The 26,391-nt window shown below is 37.8% G+C and overlaps 1 protein-coding gene across 9 annotated transcripts in view; it reads right to left on the bottom strand.

The window, feature by feature from the left end:
- The window catches only part of GMDS (GDP-mannose 4,6-dehydratase), a 632,819-nt gene that overhangs the window by 323,047 nt on the left and 283,381 nt on the right, over nt 1–26,391 (bottom strand). For 7 of the 9 annotated variants that reach the window (XM_045389917.2, XM_045389918.2, XM_074038941.1 and 4 more), the window contains 2 exons: nt 25,825–26,017; nt 24,918–25,022 (listed from right to left, as the gene is read on the bottom strand). In XM_045389917.2, coding sequence (XP_045245852.1) covers nt 24,918–25,022; nt 25,825–26,017 — 298 coding nt within the window. Of the gene's footprint in view, nt 1–7,988; nt 9,995–19,833; nt 19,987–24,917; nt 25,023–25,824; nt 26,018–26,391 lie in introns of those variants that run through there. The other 2 variants (XM_074038946.1, XM_074038947.1) reach the window with 2 other exon arrangements.

Genomic DNA, 26,391 nt, shown 5'->3' with positions numbered 1-26,391 from the left:
GTAATATTTTGAAATGATTGGATGAAAGGGACCATATATTGATGAAAGTACTGAAATTGTTTTAATGTTCTCTGGTCTTTAATGAAAACTCTACCTGCTTTTAAAAGATCACAAAGTTAAAAGGCACTTCTGAGACAGTTTTACCTTGTATCAAGGTAAGGTTATGAGAAAACACCATTTAATACCAAATTCTCAAGGTAATAATACACATATTAGCAGTTAATAATGGATTCATACAGTTTAGATACATGAATATCATAATTTATCACATACCAATGACTTTATGTTCTTTTGCAGATGAAGCAGGGAGGCAAATATTATGATCAAAGTGTATGGCTTTTGGAGAACAGGCACACGGATAAGGGCAATATTTCTAAATACGTTTTCCAAAGTTTGGCAAGAATATGGCTTAGCGCAAGTTCAAACATACACCAGATTCACTTACTCCACAAACTTGATACGTACGTTTACAGCAACATTATTATCCTTAAGAAATACAATGGGACTACCGTGGAAATCCAAATTTTCAATTTCCCTTGTCAATTCAGATGGTACCTTAAAAAATACAAAGTTTCAACTTTCCACAGAGGTTTATATAGCACAAAGAGGTCCTTCAAAAAAAGTGCCTTTTGAAATGAAAACCTACTTATTAGCCAGTAAGTAATTAGTGGCTAATTATTAATTTAAAAAATTTTTCTATTGACTTGTAACAGTTAAATTTAAATGTAAATTTATAATTAAATTTAGGTTTTTTGATGTTTATCGTTATTTCAATGTCAGGACTATACTATTTTCTCAAAGTATACTAAGAAACCAATGATGTCAAATCATTAAATAAATTTTTCAACATAAAACATTTCAGATTAACCTATTTACCAGTAAACTAATGTTTGGGAGTCCAGTGGAAGCATTTGACCCTATTCATACAATTTATTGATTCTCTCAGCCATTGTTCACTACGCACCCACCAATCACTGAGCACTGAGCTAAGCACTGGGGATCTGGGAGTGAAGCCGCAGCTCCTGCTCTCAGGTATCACAGAGAGGGTCAGATGGGCCAACAAACCAGTGCTGAACCTAATAAAATGACAGGTCTGCAAGGGGAGAAAGGTTTTGGGGTTGTAGCATGGCTGCCAGGCACAGCATGTGAGAAATGCCCCCCAGAAATGGAGCTTGAATGGAGTCTACCAGGGAGGTCATAAAGGGATTAATCAAGCCGTGAGATAGGGTGGTACTCCAGGCAGGAGGAACAGCACTCGCAAAGATGAGGAAGGGTCTTTCTCCTCCAACTCTTACCACAACCTTATGATGGTTATGGCCCCTCCTGAGGGCTATCACTGATAGCACTGTGCTAAGCTCTTTAGATGGGGTCACTCATTTAATTTTCCAAGCAACCCACGGGCTAAGAACTATTAGTACCCACATGAAGCTGAGATTCAGGGAAGCTATATAAATCAACTATTCTAAAACAGGATTCAAATCAAGAGCTATGTGACTACAAAGTTCTTATATTACCAGAACTTTAATGTCATGCTAGAAAGGTGGATCTTTTCTTATCTGGTTCCTAAAGTTATCTTGGATAACCAGTCAAAATTAACTATAATTTCTAGTTCTTAAAATGTAATTTTTGGTTTTGTTTTTTTGAGACAGAGACTCGCTCTGTCGCCCTGGCTGGAGTGCAGTGGCGCGATCTCAGCTCACTGCACCCTCCGCCTCCCAGGTTCAAGCAATTCTGTCTCAGCCTCCCGAATAGATGGGATTACAGGCACCTGCCACTACACCTAGCTACTTTTGTGTTTTCTTTTTCAGTAGAGGTGGGGCTTCACCATCTTGGCCAGGTTGGTCTTGAACTCCTGACCTCGTGATCTCCCTGTCTCGACCTCCCAAAGTGCTGGGATTACAGGCATGAGTCACCACGACTGGTCAAAATGTAATTTTAACGATTATTTAGAACAGCTATTTTGAGATACAATTCACATAGCATACAACTCATGCATTTAAAGCATATGCTTCAATGGCTTTTGTTATATTCATAGAAATGTACAACCATCACCACAATCAATTTTAGAACACTTTCATCATCCCAGAAAGAAACCCTGTATCATTTAGCAGTTTTCTCCTAGTACCCTAGCCCTGGCAAACAGATAATCTACCTTGTATCTCCAGATTTGCCTATTCTGGGCACTTCGTATAAATGGAATTATATTAATGTCTGGTCTTTGTGCCTGGTTTCTTTTACTTAGCATAACATTTTCAAAGTTCATCCATATTGTGGTTTGAATCAGTACATTGTTCATTTTTTATGGCCAAATTAATATTCTATTATATAAGTATACCAAATTTTATTTAACCGTCCATGAGATGAATATCTGTGGTGCCTCCATCCTTTGCCTTTTGTGAATAATGCAATGTTCATGTCTTTTCACAAACATATGTTTTAATTTCTTTTAGTTATATACTTAGGGGTGGAATTGCTGGGTCAGATGAGAACTGTTTTACCAATTGAGGAAATGTAGACTTTTCCAATGTGGCTGCACCACTTTACATTCCCACCAGCAGGGAAACAGGGCTCTGATTTCTTCCCATTCTCCCCAGTACTTGTTATGGTCTGCTAGACTGTGGTCATTCTAGTGGGCACTGAGTGGTACCTTACTGTGGTTTCGATGTGTACTTCTCTGATAACTAATGATATGAAGCAATTACCTTTTCATGTGCCTACTGGCCACTTGTATATCTTTTTTGGAGACATGTCTATTCAAATCCTTTGCCCATTTTCAAATCGGATTACTTATCTTTTTATTATAGAGTTGTAAGAATTCTTTATACATTCTGGATCCAAGTCCCTTATCAGATATATAATTTGTAAATATTTTCTCTCATTCTGTAGGCTGACTTTTCACTTTCTTGACTGTGCTCTCTGAAGCATAAAAGCTTTTTTATCTTTTAATTTTGATGAAGTCCAATTTGTCTATATTCGCTTGTGTAGCAGGTGCTTGTGGTGTCATATTCGAGAAGGCTTCATTAATCTAAGGTTATGGAGATTTATTCCTATACATTTTTATGAGTTTTATAGTTTTTCTTCTTACATTTGAATTTTTGATCAATTTTTAGTAAATTTTTATATTTGGTGTGATGAAAGGGTCTAACTTCATTCATTTGCATGTTGACATCCAGCTGTCTCAGTATTATTTGTTGGAAAGGTTATTTTTCTCATTCAATTGTCTTAGCACTTTCCTCAAAAATCAATTCATCAAAAATGTGGGAGATAATTTTTGACTTTCAATTCGATTTCACTGCTGTACTCTATGTCTGTCCTTAAGCCAGTACCACACAGTCCTGGTTACCGTAGCTCTGTGGCAAGTTTAAAAATCAGGAAGTATGAGTTCTCCAACTTTGTTCTTTTTTAACGTTATTTTAGCTACTCTCTGTCCCTTGAATTTCCATACGAATTTTAGGATCAGCCTGTTGATTTTTGCAAAAACACCAACAGGGAATCTGAAAGGGATCATGTTGAATCTGTAGATCAAAATGGGGACTATTCCCATGCTAACATTATTGTGCCTTCCAATCCACGACTATAGGATGTTATTCCCCTTTATTTTGGTCTTTAATATTTCTTTCAACAATGTGTAATAGTTTTCAGGGAATAATGTTTACACTTTGGCTAAATTCATTCCTAAACACTTTATTCTTTTTTATTATAAATAGAATTGTTTTCTTGATTCCAAGAAAAAGTTTTTGATTAATTTTAAACATTTTTGTAACCATATAGTTTTGCTACTTAATTCTCAAGAAAGGCTTAAAATGATTTTTTTTTTAAATTTGCTCTCCTCATTTTTAGTCCATGTTACGGAAGACTGCTCTTTTAAGGAAAAAACTATATAAAAGCATAGAACATGAGGGCTGAGACTATCCCAAGTGACAGGTGAAGAAAAAGAAGTGCACAGAGACTGCACACCTTTCCTGAGTCAGCACAAGTAGTCGAGCCTGACCCAGGCCTGTCTCACTGGCTTTCTAGCCTTGTGCTGTTTCGCTAAGCCACAGTGCAATGCAGGAGGAATCCCTCCTGCGATGAGATGACCTAAGTGTTTGTGAATCATAGCACATGTGGATAATGGAACTCCTATAATTAATTTAAATACATACTTGATTTATAAAAGCCTTAAACTATAAGATTCTAGGTAGAAAGAAGACTAAGAAAAGTTAGCTCAACGAATGGAGGGAGAGCCAGCTCTGTTAGTAACCAGCTGTGATATCTTAACACAAACCACTTAACGACTCTAAAGTCATAGTCTCCTCTGTACTACTTGCATATTAATATCTGCCATGCCAAATCACCAGGTACACTAATGTAGATTAAATGGCACTTCTCATAGAAATGTAAGAAAATCAGTATGTCCCTGTTTGTAAAATAAGGATAGTAATAGTACCTAAAAGCTTTGATGTTTAAAAGAGAAAATCCAGGTTTCATGGTTATCAGCAAGTAGTAACTGTTAGCCATTATTATAACGATTACATTACAATGTTAATGGTATCTATAATTAAGTCTCAATGGAAAGTTAAGATTTCTTAGTTCTTTTACTAATAGACGACTACATCTCTTAATTCTCTGATTTTGAAAGTCTGAGATTGAGAAAAAAATCAAAATAAACAGCCAGGCATGTGGGCCTACATAGGAAGCAATAATAAACATTTCTTGAATGATTTTGGCTTTCAATATTAACTCATTCTTTCTTGCATCTTTCTTGGAGCATAAATTCCCTTCTTAAAATGCATTCTTTAGAAGTTCCCTTAATGGGGAAAAATTAACTTGTTCGTATTTGAAAGAAGTTTTGCTAAGTGCACAGTTCAAGGTTGAAAATTATCTTCTCTTCCATGCTGACAGTATTTTCCTACTGTCTTCTGGTTTGCAATTTCTGCTAGGGAGAAGTGTGCTTCCGGTCTAATTGTCATTCCTTTGTAGGTAATGTCATGTCTTTTTTCTCTTGTTAATGTAAAGATTTTCCTGTTTTGTTTGGTATCCTGGGGTTTCACTCCAATGTGTCTACACGGCTTTCTGCTTGGGGTCCATGGTGCTTCCTGCATCTGTGGCTCTTTTATTAAGTCTAGAAATTTCTCAGCAACTATCTCTTTAGATATTGCCTCTTTTCACTCTATTTTCTTCTGGGAAAGAATATTAGACTTCTCCTTTTACTTTCTATTCTCTTAATTTCCTTTTTGTAATTTTTATCTCTTTGTTTTTATCTGTAATAGTCTGGGTTAATTTCTGCACAGCCAACTAATTGTCCTTCAGCAATCTAATTTAATCCTAAATCGGCCACTTAACACTTTCTTTCTTTTTTTATTTTTATTTTTTGGCACATCCAAAGTTCTCTTTGGTTCTTTTTCAAACCTACCTGGGCATTTTTACATTCTGTTCTTGCTTGCTTATTTTTTCTGATTTGACATTTTTATTTACACACGTTTTTGTCATTTTATATTCTGAATTAGATAATTCCAGTATTTGAAGTTCTTTGGGGACTTATTTATTATTTGTTATTTCTGCTGACTTTGACTGATGGTGGTTTGTTTCCATGTGCATTTAGTGAGAGTTCATGTTTAGTAACCTTAATTTGCTGGAGACCAGAGGACATCAACGCAAATGATGGCTTCCTCCTGAGACCGTCACGGTTTGTTTGTTTCTCTTTGGGACCAGGAGATACTAACACCTGGGATGCTCATCCCCTTCCAGAATGCACAGGTTAACAAAATTCTGTTCTTCCCCTTGACTGTGATCTACTGATTAAAGAGGCTAGGTGTTCCCTAAAGAACCAAGGAGAGATACACACCCACACACAAAACACACACACACAGTCCGTGTTAATTTAAAGTTTCTATTATATTATAAAGCATACCAACATAACATCTCTAAGCTTCTATAACAAACATTAAAGGAAAAAAAACTGACAAAATTTGGAAAACACACTTCAAATTGCCAGCATTAAACTGAAAACAATGGAATTGCCTTTAAGACATGAATAGTAGCCAATTTATTAAAGAATCTGATCAGATATTAGATCACAATCTTTTCCACAATGTATTACTTCAATAGAGATTTATTTTTAAAAACAAAATGCAACCTTGGACATCCTCTGATGAAGCAGTAGACGTAAGGAAGAAACCCTATGGGAGGTTCACTAAGTCCTACTAGGGACAATTCTACTTATCACACTACACAAAATTACTTCTTTTTCAAATGTATATTTCCTATGGCCCTGTGGCAATTTTTATTGTTTGTGTGTATACAGGTACACATGATTGTGTATGTGCATGATGCATACATATATACATATGTAAAAATTATCTGTCCACATCCAAATGGAACCTGAAGTAACCAAAATTTGTCTAATAAAAATTCTATCCCATTGCTCAGTACTTCATCCAAAAGCTTTTGATTGAAAGAGTTTTTTGGAGTTAAAGTACAATGACAGTTTGGACAATATTCATTGGAAAACAGAAATCATTCCAATGTATCCTGAACCCCACATGAACCTCCGCCCTGGGGCCCTGCATTTTTCCCCTGTGGTAACCTCTGGCCACCCCGCTGTGAACTGCCTGGGCCGTGGCTCAGTGGAGACAGCATGTAGAAAGAAGAGACACTGAGAAGGCCATGGCTGACTGAGCAGACGACTGAGATCAGAGAGATCATACCTCATTTCTCACTAAGTCCTGCCAAGAGCAACACTATTTAACTGCAGGTACTCAAAATCCAATAGGCACATTTAAAGGAATCTCAGGCTTAAAAGAGGACAATTCACAATGTGCATTTGTCTGAGATAGCTACCACCTTTTGGCAACTATTTAAAATATGTGTTTAAAGAGAAATGATCAAACTACTTTGCTATTTGTATCAAATGTTCAATGCATTTTCCACTGACAGTGAGATAATTCAAATTTGTAAGTCTTCGTTTCAGGTTTTCTCAAGTTTGGGACTATTGACCTGTAAGGCTGAATAAGTCCTTTTCATTGCGGTTTGTGCTGTGCTTTGCAGTGTTTAGCAGCGTCACTGGCTTTAACCCAGTAGATGCCAGGAGCACCCCTCAGTTACGTCCACAGATGTTGCCAACTCCCCCTGGGGGAACAAAACTGCTCTGGTTGAGAACCATGGCCTTAGTCAAATAAAACAACCCTGCAAAGACAAAATTCCCAAAATCAAAACAAATATATAGCTTTCAAGTATCTCTATTCATTCGATACACTAACAAAACTATTGGGGAACTAATAAACATGAAATATTTAAATCAGGATGAGACAAGGGTGAGTCTTCATTTAACACTGGCATGAATCTATGAGCCTGGCCTTCCAAGGAGAGTCTAGGCTGAGGGTACACATTTGGGAACTATTTATGTATAGATGACATTTCAAGTCCTGAGGCCAGCTGAGACCACCAAGAAAGGAATGTTAGCAACAAAACATAAATGGTCAGAGAACCAAATACACTGATGCTATAATGTTTACAGGTCAGATGAGGAGGAAGCAGTGAGGGAAAGCAAGGGCATAGGAGTATCCTAATAGTCTGGAAAGCCTGTATCCAGGAGGGAGTGATCACCATGACTGCAGGTCAGAAGGACAAAGACAGAGAAGTGACCTTGACGGGAGAGCTTCCAAAAGAGGGGGACAAAAGTCCAAGGAAGGAGAGGGCTCAAGAAAGAAAGGCGGTGAGATTTCGGAGGCAAGGAGCACAGATAACTTCTGAAAACTTCTGCTGTCAGGGAGAGAAGGGGGTGAGACTGGGAGGACTGCATTTCAAGATGGGCATGAAAGCAGCATCTTTGCATGCTGAGGGAAAGATCCTAGTGATGATGGAGAAACTGATCCAGGAGAGAGGTGAGAATTGCTGATGCCAAGTCTTCAAGGAGGTGGTAGCAGATAGGAGCTCCAGACAGCTCCTCCAGGGCACAGGTGGGGAGAACACAAACGCAGGAAGGCAGAGTTCAGATGTTCTGAGGACTTTTATTCCTGCTCAAATCTTAAACACACACCCCATTCTGACTACACGATTCACCCCACCTCCCTCACCTCTCCCACTGTCTCTGCTCCTGCACTGTGGCCTGAGTCTGCGGGAGAACTTTTGCACACCTGCGCTGACTGTGTTCTCCAGCGAGAGCTAAGCTCTTGCTGCCTGGTCATGATGACCTGCAACTTCCTGGTCGGATCTTCCTCCTGTTCACCTCAGGAGACATTACCATTAGCTCTAGTTCGCTTCTCCTTTTACTCCGAGCTAACACGACTTTCTGGATGGCCCTGCATGGTGAATGGTCTCACCCTGCACCCAGCAGCCTGGGAGTCCTCTTTGATTCCTTTCTCACTCTTCCATTAGTCAACTGCTCATCAAGTCCTACTGAGTCTGTTTCTTCAGCAGCCCTAAATAACTCCCCAACCCAGCCTCTAGTAGGCCACAAATGAGGTGGGGCTCAGTGCAGATTCCCTGAAGCATGCTTTGGTGCTCTTTCCTACTTCACATGGTTCTAATGGGAGTAGCCTAACCCTGCCATCCTGACTGCATTGATTTATTCAAGAGTAATGGCTATAAACTGCGTATGGGCCAGAAGCTCCTTTGTGTCCTGTCACTGGCCCCATCCCCAGCATCTCCTACTACCCTGTCCCCCTCACAGCTCTCTCCAGTGACATCCTACTGTGTGCAGAACCCCCCCCCCCCCCCCCCCCCCACACAGCACACACAGGTGTCTTCTCCTTCTCTGGACAGCCCCTTCTCTTTGTGAGAAATATCTGCATCCACAGCTGCTTCCCAACTGCCTGGCACTCCAAGTGTCATCTCAGTGGAAGGGATTCCTGACGCCTCCCCCGGTGGGGGCTGTCACTCTTCCGTGCTCTTCCATCACCCTTGCACAGGCTACCTGCTCTCATGACAGCAACTGCAATCTTCAGTTTACTCACTCAGCTGTGAGCTTCTTAAAGACGAGCATTCTATACTGTCTCTCCAGTGTCTTACCAGCGTCTGACACAGCACATAACACACGACAGGTGTTCAGTCAACATTTTCTGCAGGGAGAGGGAGGGGAGCAGGGCCATTCCACAGTTTCAACAGGAAGGCATCTTTACATTTACAAACTTCGGAATAATGAGCCTGATTATCTAATTGCTTCTGCCATAATTCCAGAGTCTCAGGAATGATTAAACGCTTCCACTGATATGTCTGTTTTTCAAGGACTTGCAAACTAATAAGAATAAAGGTAAATACCACAGATGCCAGTTCAGAACAAAGAAATTATCTGGTCACACTAGGCAGCTTGTCTCTCTTCTGACATATATTAGGGTTTCTTCTCTGCCTTCATATTTGTAGGGACCTCTGTATACACTTTTACCTGTATAATCAGAGGTGTGGCAAAGGGATGTGAGAAGGATAAAAACTTTGTTGTGAAAGAGAGAGCATCAAATTCAATATATTCAGTACATATAAGAATGAAAAACACATGGAACAATATAGAGATACGTAAATCATCTTCTGAAATCAACTCCTTTTTGTAGAAATGACTTATTTGCTTTAAAAATGACTTATCCCACATCATTCCACATCATGTTTGGGCTTTACTTCAGAACTGATAGAGCTATTTCACAGAAGGACAATGCTCACACTTCTGTTTGACGACACCCATACTGAAACGCCTTGGATTACAATTCCTCTTTAGCTTCCATCTCGACTCAGAAGTGTAGTGATATTTAAGTAGTAATGCAGAGCCACTTCCTATAAATTTCATGTTCAAAGTAACTTTACAAAAATAGTATTGGCCTATAGCCAGCCAGCATAAAGACTGCAAAGTAACGAAATCTTCAAAAGACCTTTGGTTCAAATTCTTCATCTGATAGAAAATTGGGGCAAGATAAATGTCCATAAAATGATGCAATCGTGTCTCCTTCCACAAGAATCTTACTTGGCTCTCGTGACAGTTTCTGTTATTCTCTTCTGTCACAGAAAAGTAAATATCTGCAATACCCTGAAAACAAATACATACAAAAGATATTTATTCACCCAAGGAAAATAAGTAACATTGCCTCCTCTGTAATAACTATTGCTAATAATTATTGATTTGGACTTCAAGCAGTTTTTCAAGAAGGGTCAGACTCCAAGAATATTAGAAATAAAGGATAATTAGAGCATAATTAGAAATAAAGGATGACTTCTAAGAATTGTGTGCCAGTCAGAAAACACTGTCTTAGTTATTGATATACAATATAAAGTAATATTAAGGAACGAAAAATGCAAGGAAGAGAAATTACGGCTTTCTTACTAGTGACTTAGCCTCTCTGCTTGAATCACATCTATAACTTTTTGAGGTTCTTTTTATCTGTGGGGTTCTCAGCTACAAGCCTAATGAGATGAACGGGCATGCAGGAGGCAGTAGCGTGCCTCTCAAGCTCACCAGAGCAGCAGCAGAGACTGAGCCTGTGTGGCAACAGGAGCGGCCGAAGCTACACTTTCTGGAAATTAGGTAATGAGCACAGAAAGCATTTGGTCAGTACTAAATGAGATGTTTTTAACGCATGCTGACAACAGACCATAATACGCAAGGAGATAAAGTATTTCACACTTTTTTTTTTCTTGTGGTTCGTTATAGTCAGGTTGGCTTGAACTTTAGAGTACGCACATACAGCTACAGAGGCCCTTAACTGATTTGCATGACAGCAATATCTGTGAACCCAATATTCTTCAAGCCTGGGGCCATGGCCTACACCTGTAGATCCAGCCACTAGGGAGGCTGAGGCAGGATTGCTTAAGCCTACGAGTTAGATTTCAGCTTGGGAAACATCGTGATCCCTGTTTTTTAAACAACAAACACCACCAACAAAAATCCCCAACATTCTTCAAATCAGTCAAGAACGAATATTGTGAAGAGAATCACAGAAAAGCGGATTTAACAACCAGGTAAAACATGTAAACTACAAATAATTCTAAAACTGAAGGTATCTGTCATTCAGCAGTATCACTGACATGGTACTCCCAGGATAGTGTCTAGAAACTAAATACCATGAAACAGTTTTTTTTAAAGTTAATAGACTGAGTTACAAGACAGCTTAACAGCTTAGTCCCAGTTTCTATGTCACCTATGTGGCAAAATTTTAGGTGAAAGATTTGCTTCTGTACTTTACTTCATCATTTCCTTTTCTTACTAATTAAATTTAGAATTCAGCAAACCTAAAATGAAAACTAAGGGAAGGAAAGAGGCAACCAAAAGTCAAACAAGAAGAACGGTCTCGAGGAAAAACTAAAGGGTCAAGAAAGGCAGCTGATGTAACTGGAAAAAAGCTCACTGGGGCAATGAAATGTGACGGAAGGGGCAGGCCACCATAGGGGCAGCATAAGGTAACGGATAGTCACACAGTTCTAGGGTGAAACCGCCTGGGTACAAATCCTGTATCCTTCAGTACTATGGGAAGGTAATTTAACTTCTCTAAACTCCTGTCTCCTCACCTGTAAAATGGATATAACTACAACTACTTCATAGTTTTATTATGGGGATTAAAAGCGATGAGTGACAGAGTGTCTGGCACATGGTCAGAGCTAAATAAATGTTAGCTGCTATGCTATCATTATCATTACTAGCATCACTAACAGTCCCGTAGGTTGAAACTTTTAAAAATTCTAAGATATTAGTTCAAGAGCACTCTACACTTCTCAAGAAGCATTTGTGTTTAAAAATTCCAGTCTCAGATGCACTTAGAATCCAGCCAAAGAAAGGGGCACATGCTGAGAACATCAGGCGGAAATCGAAGGCTTTCTGGGAAGGGACCACACGGCACGCTCAGCTCTCGGCTGCAGAAAAGGAGGAGCGTGTGTCAGGCACAGCCCCTGCACCAAGGTTCAAAGTGAATGGGCACAAGAGCCACTAGTGGGCACGTGCTGGCAGTCCTCCTTTGGGCAGGAGTGCCACCAAGCTCACTAGGCATGTTTCACAAGGAGCACTCAACTATTGCAATCCCCATCCCCCAAATCTGGCTCAGAACAGCGATTTCATTTTAATAACCATCTATCTTAATTAATATAGCCAAATTCAATGGTGTCTAGCGAGTTCTGCACATTTTTTGGAAAGAAGTATATAGATCACTTTTCGCATACGGTATGTTAGCTCATTTTAGTGCTGGGAGTGGAAGAGTAGATTATCTTGTTTTCTTATGTGTTCAGTTCCCTGTCTTAATATTTGCTTCCTATAGGGAAGTATTTCCCTGTGTTTGCAGATTTACAAAACATTCTTCAATGTCCAGCATTCTCAACTAAATGTTCTCCGTGAAATTGGGACCACACAGTCGTTTGCCAGTCAGAATGGGGATATGTTAGTACTAAGGTTCTCACCAACCTACATTTTGTCTTCCTCAAAAAAAATTAATCAGTGTTCCTCTGAGAAACACCTTCTTCCTTCTTAAAACAAGGTTTATTCTTTATGTACAAATTAAACTGTTAGGATCATAGGAGGCACTGGAGCCAGGGTTGAGCTGTTTCCTGGGTACTTCTCAAGCCTTCTTTACATCCTGTGGGCACTAGGGCTTCCCCTATTCCTCTGATACAACTGTACTGAAAACCCACCCTTCTCACTGCCAGGAGGGTTTCTCTGTGACCGCACTGATGTTCACTTCCTTACTTGCATACCCTCATGGGCTGGTTATCCTCATGTACATCCTGCTTTAGCAGCTTTTCAGAAATCTTAAACTTACCAACAGAAATAGAAAGAAGAAGGCAGAAGCAAGCCTTCTGAAAAATAAAATCTGGCTTAATCTGGGATTTTTTTACTCTAGGAATCATTAGAGTTTGTCCACACCAGAAACATCTAATAACAATACTTGGGAATTAGCCCATAAATAACAGAAGCACAGACCATTATTCTTCTAGCACTTAATATTCAATATCCCATAAGTTACTTTACCAGGTCTTACCTACTTTAATTATCACTTCCTAAGCTGTGAAACCTTAACTTTTTTAACTCGTTCAGAGAAAACAAAGTCATATATTCCTTTATGCATTTTCCCCTTTATTCCTCCTGTTTATTAATAATACATTTTAAGTTGTGAGGTGGCACAAACTGAACTTACTTCTCTAGGTGGGACATTAGCAGCAGTGATGGTAATAATAATAATGGGCTAATAACTTCACTTACACGATTTCCTTTAATGCTCGTAACAACCTTAAGTGAACACTATGATTACCCCACTTTACAGATGAGAAAACTGAGACTCAGAGAGATTGAGAAACCTGCCAGAGTTGTTCATCTAGTATGTAGTAGAACCTGGACTGAGTCCAAGTAGTTGAACACTTCTATATCCTTACGTGAACCACTTAAAAAGGGGAATAATATTCCACAACAAATAGTGGAAAAGAAAGTTTTGACTCAAATTAAATTTTGAAAACTTAAGAATGTTATTTTGAAAAAAATTTCCACTTATAATTAACAAAATTTAAATTACAACCGCATCTATGTAATTTTTGTTAGTCTAGTCACAAAGTAAGGTTTTCTTTTTGTAATTTTTTGACACAACCATATACATTTCACATAAGACTTTTACAGCACCATTAAAAAAATATATATGTATCACTTAAAAAAATACTTCAAAAAATTAGCCTGGTGTGGTAGTGTACACCTGTCGACCCAGCTGCTCAGGAGGCAATGGCAGGAGGATCTCTTGAGCCCAGGAGTCCGAGCCTGCAGTGAACTATGACCACTGCTGTACTCCAGCCTGAGCGCTGTGCAACACAGTGAGGCTGTGGCTCTATTAAAAAATATAGAGAGAGAGTTTCACTAATTTTCTCAAGAATCTTTCACATGTCCTTGATATTTATCCATAAGTCTTCCATTCATCATCATCTTTTCTTGACTTTCCTAATTCAAACGTTAAATGGTGTACCTGGCAAAATCTCATTTTGAATGGCTTTTCCTGTGATTCCAGCAATTCTTCAATACTATTTACATTTTATCTTTTTGCAATTCATGGGTGTCTCAGTGAACTAGTGTATTTTATCTGTCAACATCACTGAAAGATTCTTGGCTTTTGGTTCAACACCATCTTCAGTTGGCGGGCACTGCAGCGTTCACATTTCTCACTGTCCTCTTATATCAGTAGCCACAGCAATCCACTCACAGGGCTGCCTCCAACAGGGTCTTTCACTTTGGAAGGCAAGGAGTAAAACAACTAAGTCTCTAGCTTTCAGCATTGAAAATATAGGAAAAGGGAAGAAAAGAGAAAGGAAAAATGAAATAAATCTTCAAAATCTACTATGCACTGTATTAATCTTTTCCCTGCAGGCTTTCCCAGACACCTTCACGGTGAGTCGAAATGACAGAGCCGCGCTTTGCTCCATCAGGTGGGTGGGCGTTATTAAGCTCTCCATGTACAGGTGCAGAAACTGAGGTCTGAGTAAGTGACTTGCCCAAATGTACACAGCTGATGATGAACGGCCAAATTCTCTGTGTATACTGCCCGGCTATATTGCAGGGAACTGTGCTACATGTCATCAGACAGTTATCAGTTTGGTTTCAAACATAAACGTCACGTAAATTACAAAACACTGAAAAACAAACCCTTGAATTCAATTTAACAATCCCAGAAGTCTCACCTCAGGAGATGGGAGGGACTTCATTTTGTTTGGTGGTAATCAGCACCTACATTAGACCAAGTATTGCTTCAAAAGTCTTTTATGTTTAAGCAATTACACCTCTTCTCTCCACAAAGAATAACATGGGCCAGACAGCTTTGTGATCGCCAAGTGTACATGTCATCTATGAAGTATCATAGTCTACAAATGCAATGGTAAACCAGATGATGTCACTTTGTGCCCCAACCAGAAAGGCTACCCAGAACCTGGTGGGTCCAAGAATAGTGGCCAATAGTCTAACCATTTATGGACAGACAAATGTTATTGTGTAAAACCTATAATGCTCTACTGAACTCCAACAGGAGATTACTTCATCCCGATTTCACAATGGGCTGCTAAAATTTTTTGCAATAAATTAAGTCTCTGATGCTCATCTACAAAAGCCACAAGGCACCTTTTATAGCTAGAAATATACATAAAATATCAAGTATTTGGTATTGGTTTGCCTGTTTGATACTTCTACAGTGCATGATTTGAATTTGCCAGTCAGACTGGAAAATATTCAGTCATTTTTTTAAAGATTATTTTATTTAGACATGTTATATGTACTATTTATATAACATAAAAAGAGGGAAAGTGTTTTCTGCCTATTGTGATTAAGTGAAAACAAGTCCCAGTTACCTAATTTCTATCATGCATTATATTATTCCCTAAAGCACTAGAACATCTATGAATTCTAATAGTTTTAAAGGAAAATTCTTATATGCAGTGAACCTTTCACACTAATATTACTATAATCCTATGCATTGAAAGACAATCTCGAATCAGTTCTAACTGTTGTTTTATATCAAAGCCAGAACATGGATTATACAACTTAATCCCAAATGAATAATTTGTTATTCTTATAACTAATAACAAAAAGTAAACACATTCACTGATTTTGGAGGCTTGGGAGGGTCCCAGACCCAACTTGACTTGGCCGTGTGAATCAGTGGGTCACTGAGGTGAGGGTTCAGCCTCCCATGATTAGAAGAGTCCTGGGTTTTCCTTGAGTTGGGTCTGACCTGCAGTAGACCATAATACTTAAGGCCCTGGAGCTATTTGAATCTAAATGTTTTTCTTTGGTGTTCATGTAAATGTTTGCTAAAGTTCTATGAAGAATTTACTGCAAAGTGAAAGTGATATGTAAAGAAAAATGAGACCCTACTATTGTTCTATGAAGAAGTAAAGTAAAAGTGAAGTAAAAGTGAAGTGTAACGAAAAATGAGATGGCATTCATCTCATCTGTTACAGATGGTATTCACGTAGATTCTGTGGGAACATTTTGAAGGATGACATTCTAGGGCAGGGTTTCTTATCCTCACCACTATCAACCATCTCGATTGCATAATCATTTGTTATAGAGCCATCCTGTGCACTGTAGGATGTTCAGCAGCATCCCTGGCCTCTACCTACCAGACACCAATAGTAGCCCCCTCCTCAGCTGGGACAAGGAAAATATCTCCAGACATTGCCACATGTCCTCTGGGGGAAAAAGTCACTCTCTCCCCATTCCCCACCCCTAGCTGAGAACCACTGTTCTAGAGCATTAATCTTATCTTTACAGCAACAAATAAAGACAATCTTTAGAAAAAATATCAAAAGGAAAATTATCCAAAATTTTACTTAAATTTTGACTTAAGTAATTTTTACATGAATTATCATTTTAAAAATTCTGAAGACAATTTATAAAGATAAATACAGTCAGATATTTTATAAAGCAAAATACTTGGCAGCTAAAAAAATGCTCAAGACGAAAACTCAAAACCACAAGTTCATGAACCTTAAAAATGTCAGATTCTTTCAGTCAGGTGAATACTGTGTTTAGACTGATGTATATGATTTCTTATGAAGCCCATATTTAGAGGAATGTCCTATATCATCTAGGAATGGCTCAATATCTAAACAGTGCTAGTACACCATCCATTTGTGGTAGTCTCACACTGTTAATTATGGGTATATTTAAAGTACTTTATAGCTTCCCACTGCCACATGATTTTTAATGTTTTATTTTTTATTTTGTGGTAGGGATGAGGTTTCACTATATTGCTCAGGCTGGTCTAAAACTCCTGGCCTCAAGTTATCCTCCTGCCTTGGCCTCCCAAAGTGCTGGAATTACAAGCATGAGCCACCATACCCGGCCTGATTTTTAATGTATTTTATATTCTTCCTATTACCAACTTCTTGATAACAAGCAAGAGAAGTTATTAATTTCAAATAATATTTATATTCTAATATTATAAAACTATGTTTATTGTAATTATTTCTGTCAAACATCTTAAAGGAATATTGCCTTTAAGCAAACTAATGGTCTTTTACAAAGATAAGAGCAACTGAGACATTTAGTTTCCAACTTGTCCACTTAACTCACTGGCAAGCTGAAGTGTCCACTCAGCGTCACAGGGGTTTATTTGCTCAAGCTGAGCTCTAAAATTTGTATATATGTTATTTCCACAAATACGTACAATATTTACATGACTTCTCCTCGGATTATTTCTAGTCTCAGTGTTAGCATTTGTTGGCTTCACGACCTTGGACAACTCAATCTCATGCTGCTTCTGTTTCCTTATTGCTGAAAAAACTGAGATGGAATGAGCTTTAAATTCCTGTCATAAATTCTGAGGGTATTCTGGGAGAATACATACAGGTGGATGTTAACTGGCTGCTCCCTACAAGCTCTTTCAATGAAAGAATAGTATCTAACGGCTTAATACACATTTTTAAAATAAAAAAATAGAGAAAAATAGAAGTACGCGTGAATTTCATTTCCACACACAGATAAAAAATTTGTAAGTTAAACAAGTTAGCGAAATGTCTCTAAAAGTACCTTTGGAGTATTAAATCTCTATGTCAAATGCAACACAAAGAGCTAACGAGTATACATTCTTCACAGTGAGGACGATGATGATAATGATGATGATAGGCAAACCCCTCTGATTCCTCAGCTGGGAGATGATTAAAAAAAATTCTTTGTGACTCAGAATGAAATACAAAATAAACCAGCTTTCTGGTGGTATTTACTAGGATCTCATGAAATTTTGAACAGACAGTTTAGCAACAGAAGAGCTCCTGGAGGAAGAAGGTAGTGATGGAATCTGTTGCAAAGCCCCATGGTCAGAGAGGGAGGAGCAAAGTTACATATGGTAAGTAGAAGAGAGGCTCAGTCAGGAGTTAGGCAAATCTGGAAAGAAAGAGAAAAGAAGATCTACAGGGGAGAGAGAATACTTGACCCAGACTGAGTAAATATCCCATTCTTAAACACTGAGAGAAGAAGAAAAAGAGTGGTAAGAGAATGGAAGAAACATGCTGTCAGCATGGAACGTGGTTTCTTACTCAGGCTAAAGGTATTCAGGGATGAAGCCAATCCCTATGAGTGACTCACGGCTGGTAACCAACGGCCCACGAGGTAGGCTCAGGTAACCAAACACTACCTCCTCAGTCAGGCCCGGAAGTACAGGTTACTATATTGCCCAAACTTTCCTCATGATCGAAAGACTAAAATGAGTCAACATAAGAAAAATATCCTCATCGAAAGACGGAAATCTTCAATTGATCTCCTGTGGAAAGCAGAGGCCTGTTCAGTATGACAGCCAGGCCTGCCGACAGCCGGCAGCACAGAACAGCTTCCCCCATGCACACTCCTGGGTCAGCGCTTTCTCCTCCTAGACGTGGACCCTGGGAAGTCTCACAGAAGCCAAGGCTAGTTCTTAATGTAGGGAATCTAAGCCACTAACTCTACACTCACACTGAAAACTGAAAAATCACATTTAAAAAAAAGAATGCTGAATATTACGTGTATTTCACCCTTTATTCACAATAGCTACTGTCATCAAAACTAGAAAATCAGGGATAATCGTTAAAACATCTAAAAGTAGAAGGTAGAATGTATTTTTTTCTCTTAATTATCATGCAAAATGTTTTCTCTTAATTTAGAATACACTTATATTAGTGTTATTTATAGTTTTGTAAAGATCACCATATTTGTATTTATGGCATGCCAAAGTACTCTGCCAATGTTAAGAATTAAGACATAATTAGCCCAACCTGTTACATTACATAGGTGATAAACAGTAGTTATCCTTCTTGTTTACCTCCTAATGTAATAAGCAGTCAGAACTAGAAATATTGTTAGTTTTACTAAATAAGCTTGTTTCCAATGTTCCAATTTATAGCATAATCTTTAAGAGTAGATTTTATTACTGGTAAATAACACATTTGAAAAGAAACTAATATACTTATTTATGAACTATTTTTAAATAATTAAAAAACCTCTCAACATTTTCCCCATAGTTTACAATTTATATAATAATTAACATCTTTATGACAAGTCTTATTGTTTAGTTTTTCAAAGAAATGTAATAAGGCAAGAACATTTTTGTACATGTCAATTTCCTCATAGATATTAGTTTGAGATAATAAACAAAACCTTCTTCCCTAAATAGAGAATCTATTCTCTATTACATATAATGTAAATCTGTATTTCCAGTAGAAAGCTATCATTATATCCACATTTGTGGCAAAAGGAATACTGTATGTATGTAAATATAAAAATAAAGATATGTAATGGAACAGCCAGGTAGATACACAATTTCAGGTTTGAAGAAACAGCACAAAAGGAAAAAACTGTTTATTAAGCGTGTAATAATAGTATGTTTTAAAAAGCTCTGTACAACCTTAACTAAAAATTACTTTATCACTGAAAAATGTTACTGACCATCTGAGTCTTTTGCTGGTAGGGATGGTCATGTTGACAGCTGCTAACTGATCAGGATGGTGGTTGCTAACGGCTGGAGTGGCTGTGGCCATTTCTTACAATAAGACAAAATGAAGTCTCTTGCAATCTCGGACTCTTCCTTTCAAGAAAGATTTCTCTGTAGGCATCCAGTGCTGTGTGATAGCATTCACCCACAGTAGAATTTGTTTCTAAATTGGAGTCAATCCTCTCAAACCCTGCTGCTGCTTTAACAATTAAACCTATGCAGTATTAGAAACGCTCTTTTTTGTTATTTCAACAACATTCACAGCATCTTCACCAGGAACAGATTCCATCTTAAGAAGATCCATTCTTTGTTCATCATAAGCAGCAGCTCCTCACCAGTGAAAGCTTTATTTTGCGATTGCACACGACAAAAGCAGTCACATCTTCAGACTCTCCTTTAATTCTAGCTCTCTTGCTATTTCCCCCACATCTGCAACTACTCCCTCCACTTAGAGGCCAATGTAGGGTTATTAACCGGCCTAATTTCAATATTGTTGTGTCTCAGGGATGGGGGGCGAGGGGGACAATGACCAGCTCACGGAGCAGCCAGAACAAACACACATTTATGGATTAAGTTCACTGTCTTTTATGGGTGCAGTTCATGGTGCCTGAAAACAATCACAACAGTGAAACCAAAGATCACTGATCACAGATCATCGTAACAAATATAATAATAGTTAAAAGTTTGAAATATGAGGAGAATTATCAAAATGTGACAGACAGACAGGAGATGAACACCCGAAAAAATAGTACCTATAGATTTGCTTAATGCAGGGTTGCCACACACCTTCAGTTTGAAAAACAAAAAAAAGCAATATCTATGAAGCACAATAAAATAACATACGCCTAAACTCGTGTATTTAAGCATACCTAAACACAGAAAAAGTACGGTAAAAATGTGATTTTGTAATTATAATACAGTATTATAATCTTATGGGACCATTGTAGTCCCTCATTGACCAAAATTCGTTATGCAGGTTATGATTGCCTACTTTTTTATTTTAAAAAACTGAGTACATATGAAAGAAGGCACCTGGTTAACGTCTGCGAATATCAGTATATAATACATAGTAATAGTTATTCATAAAACATATATTACTATATACATTTTTATGACTTACAGACATTTAATTATAAAATTCTATTACTCTTAATTTGTAGTAAATATTACCAAAGTGCTCCCATTTTACAAGAAGCAAGCCTATAGCACTAGTGCCATCCACCCTCTTGCTTTCACCAACAGAGTGACTGGAAGGCTGACTGAGGGATGCAGAATCAGTAGATTATTGGCTTTATTCCCTAAATCAATGATTTCCAACTGTTGATCTGATGCTAACACAGGTGATTCTTACTATCTCTAGATGTATTACACGGTTCTCAAAACAAATATATTTAGAAAGAAAACCTAAATAAATAAATGAAGTCTTAAAAAAAAAAAAGAAAAAGAAAAGAAAAAGAAAGAAAACCAAAAACGGCTGGGATGGAGAAAAGACACAGAAGGCAGTCACAATCACAATGAGCAGTGTCCAAGCTCAGGAGCTGTGACTGTTGGACAAACCACGCTACATATATATCATCAGCTACTAGCTTATTTGGTTTCATACGTCACTGACAACGAGCTTTCCTTCAGAGCACTTGGTGACCTGCGTACAGCAGTGAAGTACGACAGAACTCCAACCTGCCAAAGCACTTCAGGAATTTTGCTTAAGGACTGGTGCACTATGCTGTTTAACATTTATAGGAAATCTTTCTAAAAGACTACCTTGTCACCGTGGGAGAAACCCACAATCAACCCAAGTGAAAGTTTCTTGAATGTTGAGGATCTGTCTACAGCTGGGGCCAGCAAATGTTTTCTTAAAGGCCCAGACAACAAATATTTTAGGCTCTGCACACTGCAAGACTCCATAGGTGAAAGCAGCCATAGATGATATATAAACAAGTGCATCTGCCTGTGTTACAATAAAACTTCATTTTCAAAACTAGGCTAGTAGGACAGATTTGGCCCATGAGTCCTAGACTGTCAACTTCTGGTTTAGCCTATCATTAGATTAAAAAATACTTTTCCCCACGTTTGAAAGTCAGAAATTCTCATGAAATGTTATTCATGCAATGAGAGGGGACCTTTGACAATTATACTTTGTTAGAGAAAAAGTATATGGCCCCCCAAAACTGCATCAACTTGGGCTCTACAAATTCAGCATGTGTGATTGGATACCTAGGACTAGATTGAGGTTTACCAAAGTTTTCCTACACCATGTAGAAAAAAAGGGTTTGTTCCCTGCAATAACAGGGAACAAAAAGACTGATGTATAAATGTTCAACCAACTTAAGAAAACGAACTCACTTAAAGTACCACAGGAAATTCTACGTTTACAAAGATTATGAACAAAAAAATGAACAAAAACTGAATTTTAGCTGTTTATTAATATATATCAGATTGAAACTTTACTTCAAAATCATTTATTAGCTTTTTTTTTTTTTTTTTTTTTTTTTTGAGATGGAGTCTCGCACTGTCGCCCGGGCTGGCGCAGTCTTGGCTCATTGCAACCTCTGCCTCCTGGGTTCAAGTGATTCTCCTGCCTCAGCCTCCTGAGCAGCCGGGATTATAGGCTCCCAGCACCATGCCCAGCTAATTTTTTGTATTTTTAGTAGAGATGGGGTTTCACCATGTTGGCCAGGCTGGTCTCGAACTCCTGATCTCGTGTTGCACCTGAGTCAGTATCCCAAAGTGATGGGATTACAGGCATGAGCCACTGCGCCCAGCCCGTTTATTAACTTTAACTACTATATGAGTAACATCAACAAAACAATATTTATAAATATTTATATAATTTCTACTTTTCTGTAATTCAGACCACCTAGCTTTCAAGTCAGTAAGCTGTTACTGAAACATGAGATATTCATTTATTCATTCATTTAAAAATATTTACTGAATGCTTATTAGCAATTAGGCACCGCCTGGAAGCTGGAGATGTACAAATACAACAGAGTCCTGCCATCACAGAATTCTCAGTCTGGAAAAGAAATCTCCTCAGAAAACAATAATTAATGTTGGCAAAACAACATTACTGTCAGATTAATTTAATATGAAAATTAATTATCAAGTTTTAAGAAATGCTGTCAATAGTAGGCATTACATATCAAAATATTAATATCATTTTCATATACACCTCTTTTTCTCATTATTTGATTATATAGCTAAAAATGTGATACCATTGATTTCCAGGCATATAATAGAACAAAACAAAATGGTGTATGCTACAGTTAAGGTCAAGTTCCTAAAGATATTTAATAGAAGCCTGAAGCTGCAGAACAATATGTGTAGCAGAACTCTATATGTTTAAAGATAGATAGACCTTTTCTGAAGGAATGTTAACAGTGGGTCTGAGGACAGGGCTGGCAGTTATCATGAGGGTGGGAACTTTTACTTGATAATTTTATTTTAAATGAAGAAGTATTACTTTTAAAATATTTTTTATTACTTTAAAACAATCTTTTTAGAGACAGGGGTCTCACTATGTTGCCCAGGCTAGAGTGCAGTGGCACAATTACAGCCCACTGCAGCCTCGAACTCTTAGGCTCCAAGAATCTTCCCAACTCAGCTTCCCGAGTAGCTAGGACTTCAGGTACACATGACCACACCTGGCTGATTCATTTTTTATTTTTTGGAGAGACGGGATCTTGCTATGTTGCCCAGGCTGGTCCCGAACTCGTGGCCTCAATCCCCAACTTGGCTTCCCAAAGTTCTGGGATTACAGATGTGGGGCACTGTGCCTGGCCTTAAAATATAGTTTTTTTTTTTTTTAGTGGTTAACATCTACAAAGACAAAAAATAAGTTCTCATTAGGAGGTACACAAAGAGAGAATTAGGGGGAGTTATACTTAAATTTATCTTTTTTCACTTTGCAACCCAGGAATGTTTCTCCCTATCCTGATCTGATTCACAACAATTAACTTTTATTTTATTTTTTTTGCAGGTGGAAAAGTTGAGGGAGGAAGAACACAGAAACCCAAACAATGTGTATGAACATGTTTGTGAGAAAGAGGCAGGGATCACCACGACTCAGCAGACTCTGTGGGCGCCCTCATACCACATGCTGCAGGCAACCACAGCCAGGATCTTCCTTTTCCTTTCTCCCTCACCACTGGCACCCAGGACCACAAAATTCATTAAATAAATGCTTCTCGCTGCTTGTGAACTTGTTTTCCTTTCAGGCAACCTGATGACAGGCTGGGTTCTTAGGCTTTAACAGCCCATGATGGGAATTTTTAACTTAAGCAATTATAAAATAAAAATGTACTGACGCTAAAGACACCTTTATAAACCTGTCACTTTAATCTTTCTTCATGACTTCTTGGTTTAACTAGGTAGCTATATAGTCACATAAAATTTCACTGAAAAGTTATATGCGTAGCAGTTGTTGGTCATGAAACAGCTTTTAACACTGGACTTCTCATTTATTCTCAGACTGAAAATCTAAGTGATAGCAACATTTAACAAAACCTCTTGGAAGGCTTACAGATGATTTTTACTTTGTAAAGCATGTGCATGCTTTGTAAAGCTTTCTCATGCTTCAGTAAACCAGAAGTAATGACGGGGGTGCACATTTTCTTACTTAAAACTTAATACTGGGAACAAGAGAACTAGCACGTTGCTACAGTCTCATCAACAACTCTGAAAAGGCAACAAGCCAATGCAAACAAATATGGTTTTCCAAAAATACCTGATAATACTTCTAAATTAAGAGCTGACTTCAAGGGAGTGGGGAATAAGGAGAGAGTTCTTAAAGGATATAAAATTACAGCTAGATAGACATTAAATTCTAGTGTTCTGTAGAGTGCTCTATAGTTCACCACATTATTATGTATTTTCTAATTAGCCAGAAAAGAGGTTTTTAAATGTTCCTAACACAAACATACAGTAAATGTCTGAGGTGACAGATATGCTAATTACTCTGATTTGATCACTATACATTATTTCAAAACAATACTATGTACTCCATAAAAATGTTATGTGTCATTTTTTAAAAATCTTGTTAAAAAACTGATCAAATTCATTTTAAAATACACTCTACAAGTATAGTAATTTCTGGATGCCTATTTAATGAAATACAAAGAAAAAATACTGAATATCTAACTGGTTGAAAGTCAAAAAATAATATAGATTCTACAAATTGAGACTATTTGAATAGGAGTAATTTCCAAAAGCAATCATTAGTTTACTACTTATTCCTTTGCATTCATATAGCAGATTCCTAATACTCAGGTTGAAAACATGCTTGATAAGACCTACTAATTAAAATGGTAAAACTGGAACACTGCTCAGTTTTGAATGTTAAAATTTAAAACCCTACAAACTCAAAATAAAATTACAAAAAACTAAGGCTGGGTATACATTTCTTCATTTGCCGCTCTGACATTCACAATAATTAGATACAGTAGGAAATTTCTCAGTCTCTGTAGCACATACACCAAATATACATGCAACTTGTTGCTGTTCAAGTCTGAAATTCTCTTTTCAGTTAATATATTTACTGACCTCTTCTGGGACTCTCATGATTGAAGAGAATGCCATTCACTGCAAAGAGATTATACGCCTCACGGAAGTTCACCACAATCCAATAGGCATAGAGTTTTGCTGCCCCTGTTGGAATAAATTTTTTAAACAATGAAGTTTGTTATAAAAGACAGTGATTTTCACCCATTTTAAACAGTAACAACTTGCCAAAATAATAATCTGTAATGCATCAAAATACAAAAAAGTATCAAAAACCAAAGACAAAATAAAGGTTCTGACGCCAGTTAATTATGTTCACCAGGAAATATTTTAAGAATTTCTTACTTTTGTAATGCCCACAATGCACTATGTGACAATCTAATTGATTGAATCTTTCTTAGATCTTATTCTCTCTCATTCTCTCTCTCTCTCTCCTCTTTTAACTTTTGAGGAATTGGAAAAAAATGGGGATCTTAACATTCCAAATATTTTGAAATTTTATCACTCAAGTCTTTCATTAATATTCTCTTTACAAATGTATTAGACATAATAGTCTTTTTTTTTTTTTTTTAAGGTTTTGAGCTCAAGGAAACTTTCACGGAAAATAAACATGAAATCTTATCACTTCAGTATAACCTCAACAGTTTAGAAAAAGCATCACATTGGGTCTGATTTTCCATTTAAAGCGATCTGTATGGAAGGGTTGAAGGAACATGGGTTGGTGAAGTGAGGCGGTAATTTCACCCCCAAGGTAATGGCAGCAAATACTTGCAGTTAGCAATGTATAAAGGTATGCTTCTCAACAAGTTCAGTCACTTTACCTTAATGTTAACTTCACACCCAAATGACTTCAGCCGTGAGACATGAACAGAATGAAAGAAAAAACACACACCTCCCACACCCACAGATAATGCCGCACATGCGCTCAGGTGTGCACACGCATTCTCACCATAGGGTGACCGGGGATAGAAAGGGGTGGTCTCCTTCTGGGGTATTTCCTGCACTTTCCCATAAAGTTCACTTGTTGAGGCTTGGTAGAACTTCACAGAGTTGATAAGGCCACAAGTCTTAACTGCATCTAGAAGTCGTAGAGTGCCAACTCCATCAACATCTGCAGTGTACTCAGCGAGGTCAAAGGAAATCTGGAAAAAGCAGGCGGCGACAGGGCTGCATTAATAGCTTCATAGCACAAAGGTCCTGTCAGTAGGGGCAGAGACTACAATTTCACACACTGTGAAATGTTGGTGAGAAAATATTACTTTCTAACAGCACAGTAAGAATGTGGATGTCATCTACATACAATATCAAAAGGCTAAAAATATCTTAATTCCTATTAATTACCTATGGTAATGTGAAGAACACTTTAACCGCCTTTCTACTACTCCGAATTCTAGGCTAGAGTCCCTAGGGCATAGTCTATTATAGGGAAAACCCTATTCCTCAGAATTATATGGAATGTTCCTTAAAAATTCAGTTTGAACCAATCTCTTGGAGGGTAGGGACCTAGGAAATTTAC

The sequence above is a fragment of the Macaca fascicularis genome, chromosome 4 (assembly GCF_037993035.2).
Source record: "Macaca fascicularis isolate 582-1 chromosome 4, T2T-MFA8v1.1".
Lineage (NCBI taxonomy): Eukaryota > Metazoa > Chordata > Mammalia > Primates > Cercopithecidae > Macaca > Macaca fascicularis.
The sequence above is the reverse complement of the archived record's forward strand: the minus strand, read 5'-3'. Positions and strand labels throughout refer to the sequence as shown.